This window comes from Dasypus novemcinctus, chromosome 19 (assembly GCF_030445035.2).
Source record: "Dasypus novemcinctus isolate mDasNov1 chromosome 19, mDasNov1.1.hap2, whole genome shotgun sequence".
In the NCBI taxonomy this organism is placed as follows: domain Eukaryota; kingdom Metazoa; phylum Chordata; class Mammalia; order Cingulata; family Dasypodidae; genus Dasypus; species Dasypus novemcinctus.
This window is the reverse complement of record NC_080691.1, coordinates 17,355,155-17,371,953: the sequence shown is the minus strand read 5'-3', so window position 1 is coordinate 17,371,953 and position 16,799 is coordinate 17,355,155. Positions and strand designations below refer to the sequence as shown.

Here is a 16,799-nt window from a genome sequence, read left to right as displayed (position 1 = left end):
TTTAACTATTGATATTTACCATATTAGAAATTGAAACTTAGAAATATTTAAAATGTGTATTTATTAATTCGTTAAAATGACAATAAACATGTTACATGAATAATATTTTAAAATGAAAAAATAACCATATTTTCAAAAAAAAAAAGAAAGTGAAAAGAGTTGCAATGTTTTCAATTTCTGCAAATCTCTTGATCAAAGTTTTAGCTGGTTAATGGTCTTTTGTAACCCATCTGTAAGGTTATTAAACTTTTTATGGACATAAGTGTATGCCCCTCATGTCATTGACTTTTCTGTAATGTGCAGGTACACAGAAGGCCTACAGCGCATGTTGGATCATTATCATATGCTCGTAGGAACATTAAATGAAGCAGAATCTCTTCTTCTAGATGATCATTCCCAGGAGTTAGTAAGAGTGTTTAGGTCTGGATATAAGAGACTAAACTGGAACTCACTAGGTAACATAATTCATCTATTTTTTGTCTTTCAGACTTTGGGATGCAAAAGTAATTCTTTTAGATTGTCTTAGTTGAATTATAGTATTTGTTTGTATATAGATACAATTAACAAATAATTATTGAGGGTTAATAAAGTATACTTTGCAGAATTTAGACTTAATCTCATGACTTAATTGGGTTTGAGGATGTAATACCACTTTGATATTCTGCTAACCCAAAGCTTTCTCCTCCAAAAGTAAAGTTACCTTGACTTTTTAAATTAAAATTTTAATTTTGACATAATTATAGATTAACATGTAGTTGTAAGAATGTATATATAGAGATCCTTTGCTGAGTTTCTTCTACTAGTAACTTCTTGCAAAACTCTAGTACAATATTGCAGCTCGCATAATGACATCAATGCAACCAGAATATTCCATCACCACAAGGATTCCCCATGTTGCTCCCCCCCCTTTTCTTAAAGATTATTTTTGTTTATTTATTCCCTCCCCGCTTGCCACTTGTGCTCACTGTCTACTCTCTGTGTCCATTCGCATGTTCTTCTGTTTCTGCTTGGCTTCTCTTCTCATCTTCACTTTAGGAGGCGCTGGGAACTGATCTCGGGACCTTCCAAAGTGGGAGAGAGGTATACAATTGCTTGAGCCACCTCAGCTCCCTGGTTTGTTGTCCCTGTCCTCTGTGTCTCTTTTTTGTTGCATCATCTACTTGCGTCAGCTCTCTGTGCAGGTCAGCTTGCTACGTAGGCCGGCTCATCTTCACCAGGAAGCCTCGGGAACTGAACCCTGGACCTCCCATATGGTAGATGGGAGCCCAATTGCTTGAACCATATTCGCTTCCCAGTACAGGCTTTATTGTGAACATAAATCTTCATTTGAACTCTGGGACAAGTGTCCAGGAGTGCAGTTGTTGGGTCATATGGAAGTTGTATATATAGTTTTATTTTCAAGAAATGCCAAACTGTTTTCCAGAGTGACTATACTATTTTTCATTCCCACCAGCAGGGTATGAGTGATTTAGTTTCATTGTATCCTCAACAGCATTTCATGCTGTCACTATTTTTAAAAATTTTAGCCATTCTGACAGATGTGTATTGGTGTCTCATTGTGATTTTAATTTGCATTTCCCTAATGGCTAATGATGTTGAACATCTTTTCATGTTTATTTGCCAGCTTTATATTTTCTTTGGTGAAATGTCTTTTGTCCTTTTTCCAATTGGATCATTTGTTTTTTTTTCCCACTGTTTAGTTTTGTAGCTTTAAAAAATATTCTAGTTAGTTGTCCTCTGTTGGATGTGTGGCTTGTAAATATTCTCTCCCACTCTGTAGATTGCCTTTTCATCTCTTAACAAGGTCTTTTGCAGAGCAAAAGATTTCCATTTGAAGTCCAGTTTTTCAAAAGTTTTCTTTTTATGAATCGTAGTTTTGGTATTAAGTATATGAACTCTTTACCTAGCCCTAGGTTCTGAAGATTTTCTCCAATTTTTTTCCTAAAAAATGTTATAGTTTTATTGTTTATATTTAAGACTGTGATCATTTTGAGTTATTTTTAGAAGGTCTGAGACTCAAGTTGAGGTTTATTTATTTACTGTTACTTTTGGATATCCAGTTACTCCAGCACTATTTATTGAAAAGGCTGTCTTCAATTGAATTGCTTGTGTACCTTTGTGAAAAATCAGTTGGACATATTTGTGCATCTGTTTCTGTGTTCTCTATTCTATTAATTTGTTATATGTGACTATCCATTTGTCAATACCACACAGTCTTGATTACTGTAACTATATAGTTAGTTTTGAAATTGGATAGACTTATTTATTCCTCCAACTTTATTCTTTTAAAAAATGTTTTAGTTTCTTTGTCTTTCCATGTAAATTTTAGAAAAATCTTGTCAATATCTACAAAAAAATTCTTGCTGAGGATTTTGATGGGAATTGTGTTACATCTGTATATCAATTCAGGAGAACTGACAGCTGTACTATATTGAATTGTCCAATCTGGGAACATGGTATGTCTATTTTATACTTCGGTTTTATTTCCTTAGCATTGTATAGTTTTCAGCATACAAGCCCTGTACATATTTTATTTGATTTATACCTAAGTAGCCATTTTTTCAAATGATTATAAATGGTATTATGTTTTTAATATCAGTGTCCATGTGTTCATTGCTGGTATATAGAGATATGGTTGATTTCTGTATGCTTATCTTTTATCCTGCAACCTTGCTGAACTCATTTATTAGTTCTAGGGTTTTTGTAGATTCCTAGGGATTTTCTATTATACTTAGACAATCATGTCATCTGCAAATAAGGACAGTTTTACTTCTTCATTTCTTATCTGTATTCCTTTTATTTCCTTTTCTTGACTTATTGCTCTGGCTAGAACTTCATTGTTAAGAGTTGACATCCTTGCCTTCTTCCCAGTCTTATGGCAAAAGCATTCAGTATTTCACCAGTAATTATAATGTTTTTGTATAGGCTCTTTATCATGTTGAGGAACTTCCTCTCTATTTCTATTTTTCTGAGAAATTTTTTTTTTTTATCATTGATGGGTGTTAAATTTTTGTAAATGATTTTTATGCTTTGATTGGTATGATCATCTGTTTTTTTCTTTCTTCTTTTCTGGTGAATTATATTGATAGAATTTTGAATATTGAACCAGCCTTGCAACCCTGAAATAAGCTTCACTAGGTAACTTGTTAATTGCGTATAATTCTTTTTGTATATATCTGAATTCAATTTGCTAACATTTTTTTAAAAACATTTATCTATCTATTTCTCTCCCCTTCCCCCCTGTTGTCTGCTCTCTGTGTCCATTTGCTGTGTGTTCTTCTGTGTCTGCTTGCATTCTTGTCATGCAGCACTGGGAAACTGTGCTTTTTTTGTTGCATCATCTTGCTGTGTCCACTCTCCATGTGTGCAGCACCACTCCTGGTGGGGCTGTGCTTTTTTTGTGTGGGGTAGCTCTCCCTGCAGGGTACACTCCTTGTGTATGGGGCACCCCTATACAGAGGACCCTCCTGTGTGGCACGGCACTTCTTGCGCTTGGCAGCAGTGTGTGTGGGCCAGCTCACCACATGGGTCAGGAGGCCCTGGGTATCAAACCCTGGACCTCCTATATGGTAGGTGGACACTCTATCAGTTGAGCCACAACCGCTTCCCAATTTGCTAACACTTTGATAAGGGCTTTTGTGTCTATATTCATCAGGGATATTGGTCTGTAGTTTTCTTTTTTTCTACAGTCTTTGCCTGGTGTTGGTATCAGAATGATACTAACTGGGAAGGCTTCTCTCTTCTGTTTTCTGGAAGAGATTATATAGACTTGTTAATGCTTTTTGTTTTTTATGCTATATTTATTTTTAAAATTAATTTATTGAAGTATATCACTCATACATAAACATACATAAACAATAAGTGTATAATAATAGTTGTGAATTTACAAAACAAACATATGTAACATCATACAGGACTCTCATAACTCATGCTACCACCAATAACTTGCATTGTTGTTAAATCATTTTAACTAATGATTAAAGAGGGTTGTCAAAATATTGCTACTAACGAAAGTATTTTTCCAACCAACCTATTATTATTTTTATATCATTTATATATGAACATACATGAACAATTAAGTGTATAGTAAAAGTTGTGAACTTACAAAGCAAACATGCATAACATCATACAGGGGTCCCATACATCAACCCTCCACCAATACTTTGCATTGTTGTGAGATGTTTGTTTCAAATTATGAGAGAATACTGTGAAAATCTTACTACTAATCATAGTCCTTATCTTACATTTGGTGTGTTTTTCCCCCAACCCACCCTATTATTATTTTTTAAATATGTTTTTTTATGACAGAAGTTGTAAACTTATAAAACAATCAGAAACATGTGCAGAATTCCCAAACAACACCCCTTTCATCTACATACCACCCTGTGGTGGAATATTTGCTACAGATAAGATAATATCATCTGATTGTTACCATGTCCATAGTGTACATTTGGCTCACATTTTCCATACTGTCTCATTATCAATACAGAACATCTTTTGCAAAGATGCAAGAATATTATTTTATTACTACTAACCCCAGTCCATAGGTCACTCCAGCCATATTTTTCCCATGCTTCTCCACATTCCCAGCACCCTGCAGTTGTGATGTACATTTGCCCTAGCTCACAAAGGACACTCTTGCATCTGTACCATCAACCACAATTCTCATCCACCGCTTGGTTTACTGTGCTATTCAGTTCCTAGATTATGCCCTAGCATTCTGTCAATTGGCATTTACATCCCTTGACTATCATTTTCAGTCACATACCCATTTATAAACTAGCTTTTACTCACTCTGTGTTACCATCCACTCTATACATTTCCACACTTTTACAGTAAAGCTAATTAAAACTACATACATTAAACATCAGTAGTCCACTCAGTCCTCCTCTTATCTCCTTTAAGAATTCACCACCTACCACCAGGTCTTGAAGATACTTTGCTACAATTTCTTCTAGAGGTTTTATGGTTCTTGCTTTTATTTTTAGGTTTTTGATCCATCTTGAGTTAATTTTTGGATAAGGTGTGAGATAGGGGTCCTCTTTCCTTCTTTTGGCTATGGATATCCAATTCTTTCAGCACCATTTGTTGAATGGATTGTTCTGCCTGAGCTGTGTGAGTTTGATAGGCTAGTCAAAAATCACTTGACCATACATGTGAGGGTCTGTTTCTGAACCATAAATTTGGTTCCATTTTTCTTCTATATGTCTGTGTTTAGGCCAGTACCATGCTGTTTTTACCACTGTAGCTAGGTAATATGATTTAAAGTCTGGAGATGAGGTTTGCTTTTCCTTTTTATGATGTTTCTGGCTATTCAGGACCAGAAGGGTACTTCCAAATAAATTTGATTATGTTTTCAATTTTTTTTTAATGCTAGTGGAATTTTTATTGGGATTGCATTGAATCCTGTATATCAATTTGAGTAGATTAACATCTTAATGATATTTAGTCTTCCAATCCATGAGCATGGAATGTTTTCCAGTTATTTAGGCCTTTTTTGATTTCCTTTAACACTGAGTTGCAGTTTTCTGAATACAAGTGCTTTACATTGTTGGTTAAGTTTATTCCTGACTATTTGAGTTTTATCTGCCATATTTTATTTTCACCACTCTTTTGACACTTTTAGTTACTTTTATTGATATAATCTTCATTTCTAGACTCTCTTCCAGGCCTTTCTCTCCTGTCTTTTCTTTTCAGGCTCTAACACACCCTTTAGTGTTTCCTGAAAATCTGGTCTTTTGCTTAGAAATTCTCTCAGTTTCTGTTTATCTGTGAATACTCTAATCTTACCCTCATTTTTGAAAGACAGTCTTTCTGGATATAAGATTCTTGGCTGGAAGTTTTTTTCTTTTGGTATCTTAAATATATTAGGCCACTGTCTTCTTGCCTCCATTATTTCTGGTGAGAAATTAGCAGTTACTCTTACTGGGTATTCCTTATATGTTATGCATTGCTATTTTCTTGCTGTTCTCAGAATTCTCTCTTTGTCTTTGGCATTTGACATTCTGATAAGTATGTGTCTCGGAGTTGGTCTATTAGGATTTTTTTGGATGGGAGTACTTTGTTTCTTGGACATGGGTATCTATGTCTTTCAATAGGGTTGGGAAATTTTCTACCATTGTTTCTTCAAATATTCCTTCTGCCCCTTTTCCCTTCTCTTCTCTTTCTGGGACACTCATGATATGTATGTTTGCATGCCTTTTGCTGTCATTTAGTTCCCTGAGACCTTGTTCAATTTTTTCCATTGTTCATCTTTTTTTTAGTATGTTCATTTTCAGAGGCCATTTCTTCAAGCTCACCAATCCTTTCTTCTGCCTCCTCAAATGTGTTATTATATGATTCCAATGTTTTTAAATTTCATTTATTGCACATTTCATTCCCATAAGATCTGCTATTTTTCTATGTGTGCTTTCATATTCTTGTGTTCATCCAGTGTCTTGTTAATATCCTTAATCTCTTTAGCCATCTCACTGAATTTATTAAAGAGATTTGTTTGAATATCTGTGATTAGTTGTCTCAGCTCCTTTATGTCATCTGGAGGCTTATCTTGTCCTTTTAACTGGGCCATAGCTTCCTGTTTCTTGGTGTGGATTGTAATTTTTGGTTCGTGTCTTAGTATCTGGCTTGCTAGAGTATTTATTCTGGTATAGTTCTTCTCTTTAGTTTTCAATTCACTTTTCCCGAGGTGGCTTGTGCCTCCAGTGGAGGATGGGCACTGGCCTCTGGGGCGTGGAGTGCTCTACTTACAAGTCTTCTCTGCAGATGGGCAGTTTCCTCCTTCCATTCCTTTAAGGATGTGGCAGGATGCTCTTCTGGCCTCCTGGAGCCCCCATACAGGTGCTTCAGCTATCTCCAGATAGCTCTGGGGGTTTACTAACTGCCCTGTAGCAGGAGCTGACTCTAGGAGCTCCTTACTATGCCACCATCTTTTTTTTTTTTCTTTTTTCTTTTTTTTTCTTATTTATTTATTTATTTGTGAATGCTTTTTTAAATGTTTGATTAAATTGTTCAGTGAAACAATTTGGGTTTGGTGATTTTGCGGGGTGGTTTAAAAGTATGGATTTAACTTACTCAGTAGTTATAGGGTTGTTCACATTATCAATTTAATTTTGTGGGAATTGGTGATTTTTGAGGAAGTGGTCTATTTTGTTTAGGTTGTCAAATTTATATTTGGGGAAGTGGACTTGGCCCAATGAATAGGACGCCCGCCTACCACATGGGAGGTCCGCGGTTCAAACCCTGGGCCTCCTTAACCCGTGTGGAGCTGGCTCATGCACAATGCTGATGCGTGAAAGGAATGCGTGCCACGCAGGGGTGTCCCCGCGTAGGGGAGCCCCACGTGCAAGGAGTGCGCCCTGTAAGGAGAGCCGCCCAGGGCGAAAGAAAGTGCAGCCTGCCCAGGAATGGTGCTGCACACACAGAGAGCTGACAGAACAAGATGATACAACCAAAAGAAACACAGATTCCTGGTGCCACTGATAAGGATAGAAGTGTTCACAGAAGAACACACAGCGAATGCACACAGAGAGCAGACAGCTGGGGGCGGGGAGGGGAGAGAAATAAATAAAAAATAAATCTTAAAAAAAAATTTATATTTGTAGAATTGTTCATAGTATTCCTTATTATCATTTTCGTGTCTCTGGAATCAATATTCAGACCTAATATTGGTAATTTGTTTTCTTTCTCTATGCCTCTTCATTTGCTAGAGGCTTGTGAATTTTATTGGTCTTTTTCAAGAACCGGCTCTTTGTTTCATTGATTTTTTTTCTGTTGTTTTCTATTATCAATTTCGTTGATTTCTGTTCTTATCTTTATTACTTCCTTCTGCTTCTGCTTCTTTGGGTTTATTTTGCTCTTCTTTCTAGTTTCTTGAGGTGGGAGCTTAGATTATTGAATTGTGATTTTTCCTAATTTTCTAAGGTATGATTTAGTGCTATAAATTACCCCTTAAGTACTGCTTTAGCTGTGTCTCACAAATTTTGAAATGCTTTTATTTTTATTCAGTAAATGTATCTTTAAAAATTTCCATTTTGTTTTCCTCTTTGGCACATAGGTTATTTAGAAGAATGTTGTTTAGTTTCCAAGTGTTTGGAGATTTTCCTATTATCTTTCTGTTATTGATTTTTAGTTTGATTCCATTGTTGTCAGGAGACACACTCTGTATCATTTCAGTTCTTTTAAATTTGTTGAAGCTTGTTTTATGGCCCAGGATATGGTTCGTCTTGTTATAGTTCTCATGGGCACTTGAAAAGAATGTATATTCTTCTATTGTTGGGTTTAGTGTTTTTATGAATGTTGATTATACACTTTTGGGTTGATGGTTTAGAATTTTTCTATATCCTTATTAATTTTCTCTCTAGTTCTATCAGTTGCTGAGAAAGGTGTGTTGAAGTCTAATTATAATTGTGGATTTGCCTATTTTTTTTGTTTCATGTTTATTGTTTTTTCTTTTTAAAATTTATTGAAGCATATCAATTATACATGAACATACATAAACAATGTGTATAGTAATAGTTGTGAACTTACAAAACAAGCATATATAATATCATACAGGGCTCTCATATCCCACCCTACCACCAATACCTTGCATTGTTGTTAAACATTTTAAACTAATGATTAAAGACCATACTCAAAATATTACCATTAACGAAAGTATTTTTCCCCAACCTATTCTATTATTATTTTTATATCATTTATATACAAACATACATAAACAATAAGTGAATAGTAAAAGTTGTGAACTTAAAAAGCAAACATGCATAATATCATGCAGGGGTCCCTTACATCAGCCCTCTATCAACACCTTGCATTGTCATGAAACATTTTTTACAAATTATGAAAGAATATTGTAAAAATCTTACTACTAATTATAGTCCTTATCTTACATTTGGTGTATTTTTCCCCAACCCACCCTATTATTATTTTTAAAATATATTTTTATGACAGAAGTTGTAAACTTATAAAACAATAATGCACATGTGAAAAATTCCCAAACAACAGCCCTCTATCAACACATCACACTGTAGCAGAATATTTGTTTCAGATTATGAGATAATATCATCTTATTATTACCAGGTCCATAGCATATATTTGGCACACATTTTCCATACTGCCCCATTATCAACACAGTACATCTTTGACATAGCTGCAAGAATATTACATTATTACTGCTAACCACAATCCATAGTCACTCCAGTTGTATTTTTCCCATGCTTTCCACATTCCCAGCTCCCTGCAATAGTGATGTACATTTGTTCTAACTAACAAAGTACACTCTTGCATCTGTACCATCAACCACAATTCTCATCCACCTCTGAGTTTACTGTGCTATTCAGTCCCTAGATTATGCCCTAGCATTCTGTCAATTGGCATTTACATCCCTAGACTATCATTTTCAGTCACATACCCATTTATAAACCAGCTGTTACTCACTATAATGTGTTATCATCAACTCTGTATATTTCCATACTTTTACAGTAAAGCTAATTAAAACTTCTAATACATTAAACACCAGTAGTCCATCTCAGTCCTCCTCTTATCTCCTTTAAGAATCCACCACCAGGTCTTGAAGACATTTTCCTATAATTTTTTCTAGAAGTTTTATGGTTATTGCTTTTATGTTTAGGTTTTGATTCATTTTGAGTTAATTTTTGGATAAGGTGTGAGATAGGGGTCCTCTTTCCTTCTTTTGTCAAATATCCAGTTTTTTCAGCATTGTTTGTTGAATGGATATTCTGCCCAAGCTGGGTGGGTTTAACAGGCTAGTCAAAAATCACTTGACCATACATGTGAGGATCTGTTTCTTAAACATCAATTTGGTTCCATTGGTCAATGTGTCTGTCTTTATGCTACTACCATGCTATTTTTTACCACTGTAGCTAGGTAATATGATTTAAAGTCTAGAAATGAGAGTCCTCCAACTTTGCTTTTCCTTTTTAAGATGTTTCTGGCTATTCAGAACCCCTTACCTTTCCAAATAACTGTGATAGTCATGTTTTCCATTTATTTAAAAAGTGCTGGTACAATTTTTGTCAGGATTGCATTGAATCTGTATATCAATTTGAATAAATTGACATCTTAATGGTATTTAGTCTCCCAGTCCATGAGCATGGAATGCTCTTCCAATCATTTAGGCCTTTTTAAATTTCTTTTAACATTGAGTTGTAGTTTTCTGAATACAAGTGCTTTACATCATTGGATAAGTTTATTCCTGAATATTTGGGTTTTATCTGTCATATTTTATTTTCACCACTCTTCACACTTTCAGTTACTTTTATTGATATAATCTTCATTTCTAGACTCTCTTCCAGGCCTCTCTCTCCTGCCTTTTCTTTTCAGGCTATAGCACACTCTTTGGTGTTTCTTGTAAATCTGGTCTCTTGGTTGCAAACTATCTGTGTATATTCTAAACTCGCACTCATTTTTGAAAGACAGTCTTGGGAAACAGATGTGGCTCAACCCTTTGGGCTCCCATCTACCATATAGGAGGTCCAGGGTTTGATGCCCAAGGCCTCCTGGTAAGGGCAAGTTGGCCCACACAGTGAGCTGGCCCACGTGGAGTGCCAGCCCATGTGGGAATGCAGCCCCTTGCAGGAGAGCTGCTCTGTGTGGGAATACCACCTTGCGCGGGAAAGCTGCCCTGTGCAGGAGTGCCGGCTGACATGGAGAGCTGGCACAGCAAGATGATGCAACAAGAAACACAGAGGAGAGAAAATAAAAAGATGTAGCAGAACAGGGGAGCTGAGGCGGTGCAAGAGAATAATCCCCTCTCTCCCACTCTGGAAGGTCCCAGGATTGGTTCCTGGAGCTGCCTAATAAGAATACAAGCAGACACAAAAGAACACACAGTGAATGGACACAGTGAGCAGACAATGGGGGGAACAGTGTGTGTGTGTGTGTGGGAAGAAGTAGATGAAAAAATGAAAAAAAAAAGAAAGACGGTCTTGCCAGATATAAGATTCTTGGCTGGAAGTTTTTCTATTGCAGTATCTTACATGTATCATACCACTGTTTTCTTGCCTTCATGGTTTCTGGTGAGTAATCGGCACTTAATCTTATTGGGTATCCCTTATATGTTATGCATTGCTTTTCTCTTGCTTCTCTCAGAATTCTGTCTTTGTCTTTGGCATTTGACATTCTGATTGGTATGTGTTTCAGAGTTGGTCTATTAGGATTTTTTTCAAATAGGTTATGTTGTGCTTCTTGGACATGGATATCTATGTCATTCAATAGGTTTGGGAAATTTTCTACCATTATATCTTCGAATATTTCTTCTGCCCCTTTCCCCTTCTCTTCTCCTTCTGGGACACCCTTAACATGTATGCTTGTACATCTCTTGCTGTCGTTTAGTTCCCTGAGACCTTGTTCAATTTTTTCCATTCTTCATCTGTTCTTTTATATGTTCACTTTCAGAGGGCAATTCTTCAAGCTCACAATCCTTTATTCTGCCTCTCGAATCTGCTATTATGATTCCAGTGTGTATTCTTTCTTCTTTCCTGATGTTCCACATTTCCTTCTTTGATTATTTCCTTTCTGTTTAGAGAACTTCCTGTAACCATTCTTTTAGGATAAGTCTGTGGTGACATATTCTCTTAGTTTTCCTTCATCAAAATTCTCCCTTTTCCCTTGGTTACTGTCTGGTGGAGGTTCCCGACTTGGCCCCTGTCAACACGTGAAGGGGACATGTCTTCATTACTGCTGGGTGAGCATGGGAGTTACACTCTGCATATGTTCTCCACCAACCCTGGAGGGTTGCTTATTGCTGGCCTCTGGGTGTGAGAGTCCCAGCTGTCTACTTGCCTTTGTCTGACACCACCCAAGCAGGAAATATTGGAACACTTAACTACAGCCTCATGAATGTGGAAGTCTAGCTTTCTACTTGACCTTTGCTGACATGGGTGAGGATAGGGTCACAGTTTTTTCCTGTGGTTTTAGCTGGAGTAGAACCTTTAATGTCTAAAATCTTATGCCTAGCTAAGATGTTCTCTTCTTGGTCCTTTGGCTAAAGAGAGCAGGCTTTTGTTGAAACTTTTTTTTAACTCTTTGTCTATACCTACTGGCATTTCTGGATCACTGGCTTTTTCGGCTTCAAGTCTGAGCTATATGAGGGAAAAAAAACACAGGAAACTTGCAACCATGTCATCCCTCTTCTTCCCTTTTCAGAATCTTCTTAAATTTGTTTTATTCATGATGTCTAGGGTTTGAGTTATACTTAGCAGGAGGAATAGGTAAAAGTACATCTTCCTTATTTTCCGGGAAGTAGAAGTCCCCTTTATTTTTTTACACCCAGAAGGTACTTTTCCTATTCCTTTTTTTCCCTTCTTCCTCCTCCCCTTCCCTGCCCAGTTCTTTCCCTTCTTCTTCATCTCATTTTCTTCTCTTCTTTCCTTCTCATTCATTTGGTGTAGTGTTTAGGCTGTGGCTTCCAGACCTAGGTCCAGGTTATAAGTCCAGATCTGCTCATGTGGCTCAATTTCTTGGAGGCTCAATTTCCTCATCTGTGAAGTGGGAGTAATCATAGCTGTAAATGCCTAGTGTTCCTATGAGGATCCAACACATGATAAATGTCCTATGCTCAGGCCACCACCCTGCTGATTGTGAGTGCTTAACATGTGTTAACTCTTCACATTCCTGCTGTTTCCCTTCCTAAGCTCCACGTCAAAGCAGATTGAGGCAGGATGATACAGAGGGAGGGCTCAGGGAGCTGTGGCAGTGAGAGGACAGCAGGGTTGGTAACCTCTGTCCCTTTGGTGCTTCCGAGACGCTTGTGCTGAAATTCGAACAGAGGCAAGGTATTGTAGGTTGCTTCTGGGCACAGGTCTTATTTCCAGTCCCCAAGGGTGCTAAGTGCATTGTTGCCACCCCAAAGGTTCCCAGAGCTGGGATGGGCAGAACCTTTCCTATGAAGGAGCTCCAGTGTGAACATTACAGTGGTTGGTGGGAAGGATAGGAAAAGAAATAGTTGAAAACTGATATCTTCTGTTCTTCATAGGTATTGCTGACTACATAACTCGGTGCAAACAGGCCATTGGGAAATTTGAGTCTCTTGTCCACCAGATTCATAAGAATGCCGATGACATTGCTTCCAGGCTTTCATTAATAGAGAATGTAAATCTCTTTAAATATCCAGTATCCAAAAGTGAGGAAGAACTCCCAGGTAGATCTGACTTAGTTTCTTGGTCATGATTTTATTATTTTTGGCTAATAAAACCATTCCTTATGATTTCAATCATTTGCTTAAAAAGAGCTTGGCTAATTCTTAGTTTGGGTCATGTTTTATATGTTGCTTAGACAGTTTTACAAATTCTTGAGTCTGTGAAAATCACTATTTTGTCAATAATATTGTAATGGCAGTATGAATGGTGTTCTTATGAGCTCACATTTACTTACTCAAAGGACATGTTTTAAGTGGTCTTAGACTTGTCAACAAGGAATTCAGGACAGTGAAAAGAAAAGCAAGATTGCTCAAAGATTAAAAAGCCCAAGGACTTTAAAAGATTAAAAAGTAGATGGTAGATGCATAAAGCATAGTTATAATAATGCATAATATATAATTATGCGCACATAACAGGTATTTTTGTGTAGCCATTTCTCTTTTGATTAGGGTGTGTCTTGACTTCTTGGCGTTGACTTGTTTCTTCTTTGGGTCACGGTTAGTGTCTGTTTTTGTATTTCAAAGATGGATGGCTAAATTTTTTATTAGTTTTTGAGTAGTTTCCTTTCCTGTTTTCATAAACAGCTGTCACAGGTGTCTTCCTCTACAGGTGTGAAGGAGTTCTTTGAACACATTGAGCGTGAACGGGCCAAAGATCTGGACCACATGGTTAGGAGGTACCTGGCAATTGGGCCTCTGCTGACCAAAGTTGAAGGTCTTGTCATACAGACCAACACAGGCAAGGCCCCCAAGCTGGCCTCCTACTATGAATACTGGGAAAATAAAATTTATGACGTCCTGACAAAGCTTGTCCTAAAGTAAGTTCATCTTCTTGTTGCATGTTTTAAAAATGATGTGTTGGATTAAAATGTTTTTACATCTATGAGTAGTGAGAAGGTAGGAGGAAAGGTAGAGAATAAAAATAAGTTGTGCAATGACTGCTTTCTGGCAAAGAGCACTGATAGAATGGAGGGATAGTTTTCCATTTTTGACCCACGTTGTGTTAGGCTCCTCTGCATTTAGAAAAGGAAATGATCCCTCTCCCCAGCTGCAGTGTCTGAAAGACATATGTGTGTCTGATTCAATTGGTGATAGAGGATTGCTGTCACTCAATGTTTACCAAAATCCCAGATGACACTCTTACTCATATCCAGGGAGGGTGATTCGAAGGGCATGTGACCCGTCCATTCTTCCTGATGGTCTAAAGTGAATCCCTGCCTTTATTGGCCATCACGTATTTGTTGAATGCCTGTTGCCAGGCTCTGTGCTCTGCTCCAGCCTCAGACACAGCATTCTCTGTCCCTTCCCTCCCAGAGCTTCCAGTTCAGCAGCTTAGGCAGACTAGTTGAGAGCCGAGTGCTTGTACTTCATGTTGGCTGACCACAAACTACTCTAGGATGTGCAGCTGACAGCTTATATTTCATTCTATGTCATCTGTTTGTCTGTCTATCCATCACTATTTAACTATCTATTATCATCGTCTATATCTATCTACTCATCTGTATCAATCACCTACCTACCTGCCATCTATCTTTCTGTTTAAACATTCTAAACCAGCCTATGAGATTCATCACCGCTACTATCACTATTTTTACCCATATTGTTAAGAATGATGTTCATTTCATCATGCAATGTCTTCCTAATGAAGAACCCCAGAAGAAATTGCTGTAATTTTCTGACTTTAGCTTCCTGAGAAACTATTTTTCTTTTCTTTCATTTTTTATTGTCTTGTTTTTAAAGGGTATGGACCCTAACATTTGTTGACTTCACAGTTTTCCCTTTACTCTTTGGCTGCTAGGAAGCTTAGAATCAAATTTATAACCTGAAAAATCAAGAGTATAAGTATTTATGATGTGCATTTTTAGTGTCATTCTTGACTCTACATATATAATTTTAAAGCTGACATGTATTAAAGATTACTCCATACCAGATTGTGTTACAATTGCTACATTTTTTTTACTATTATTATCTCCATTTTACAGATGAAGACACTGAGGCTAGTGAGGGCTCAAGGGACCTGTCTAATTCTACACAGCTAGTAAGAGGTAGAGCTGGGATTTAAACCTGGGCAGTCTGACTTTATATCACTTCACTCAACTGCCTCTAATTAGCGTCTCCTTCCTTTCTTATTTTATTACACTTTGATTTTAGAGTCTCTTACTGTAATTAATGTATCCTTTTAAGATGTTAAAATCTATTTTGGAGTAATACATTAAGAAGTAAAATATTTAAAATGGAGGTGTGTCAATACCTTTACTGAGTGCTGAGCTGAGGGCGTTTTAAAAAAACGTATTGCTAGTTCCATAGTACTTCATATAATTGACCCTTCTACTTCCTCAATGGTTGGAAATAACATTTGAAGTCCCTAGTATTGAACATGACATTTTTTCCAAAGATATGTTCTTAAATATATATTCTGGTTCTTTTCTTATACTCTGATTCATTTTCCCAAAATAAATGACAGTTCCTAAAAAAAAAAAAAAAAAAAAAAAAAAAAAAAAAAAAAGAAGTAAAATAAAGACCTTTCTCGTCTTCTTGTTTCCTTGCTTGGATAAATTTCACTAAATGAGGTTAAAAATGTTTTTTGAAAGATCTGTTTTCTACATATTTTGTTTATGTTTTATTGTTGCTTCTAACTTAGACTTCTAAAGAGCCCCATTTTTGTGGCTACCCTCCCCCATATAAGTTTTCCTTCTAACATGTCATGTCTTCCCCTCGTCCATTTGTTCATCCATCCATCCACCCACTCAGAGGTTTATTAGAGCCCGCCATGCACCAGGCACTGGGTTAGCCCCTGGAGAGTGAGGTTGCAGGCAAGGCCCCTGTCCTCATGGAGCTTCCATCTTAGTAGGAGAGAGAGGGAAGACACAAGGAAGCAGAAACAAGCAAGATGATTTCTGTGACAGAAAGAAAGTAGAGTAATGTTTTGGGGAGAGAATGGGGGTGTGGGGGGAACTACTGTGATTGGCTGGTCAAGAGAAGCCCTGGAAAGGTCACATTTTAGCTGAGACTTTAAGATAAAGAGTGAACTGAAAAGAGGAGGAGCTTTCTGGGGAGAGATGAGAGCCAGTGCGATTACCCAGAGGTGGGTCTTTGGCCTTCAGAAGGAACAGAAAGAAAGAATGCTGAGAGTGAGGGGAGAGAATAGATGAAGTTGGAGAGGCAGGAAGGGACTGTATCACAGAGTGCTCATGAAGCCATGGCAAAGGCTTGCGTTCCATCCTGAAAACAATGGAATCAACTGGAGTGTTTCCAGCAGGAGAGAGAGACATGAGTTCCAGGTTTAAAAAAATCTCTCCGGCTGCTATACAGGGGTTGGGTGGGGGAAACAGGCTTGGGGCAGGGGAAGAGGAGTACCAGGGAGAAGGGGCTAACTGGGGTGTTCCATCCCAGAGTGTCCTTCATGGAGAGGGTGAGGTGGGGCAGAGACTTGAGGGCTCACTTGTTTGGAACCGGAGTTGAACCACTTTTGGAAGTAGTATTATTTCAGTACCTTCCAACTAATATGTATTCAGTTTCCCCAAAGTAGGGAAGTAATTTTAGGATAATTTTAGGATAAAAAAGAACACATAATAAACTCACTGAAAACTGTTCATTACAACTCTCTGATTTGTTATTCCTTGTAATTGGCCTTTTATATGTGATT

The 16,799-nt window shown here is 37.3% G+C and overlaps 1 protein-coding gene across 1 annotated transcript in view; it reads left to right on the top strand.

The window, feature by feature from the left end:
• Positions 1–16,799, top strand: part of DNAH10 (dynein axonemal heavy chain 10) — a 185,448-nt gene that overhangs the window by 39,561 nt on the left and 129,088 nt on the right. Inside the window, exons 16-18 of the mRNA XM_058281259.2 lie at positions 304–455; positions 12,992–13,156; positions 13,764–13,971. Coding sequence (XP_058137242.1) covers positions 304–455; positions 12,992–13,156; positions 13,764–13,971 — 525 coding nt within the window. The remainder of the gene's footprint in view (positions 1–303; positions 456–12,991; positions 13,157–13,763; positions 13,972–16,799) is intronic.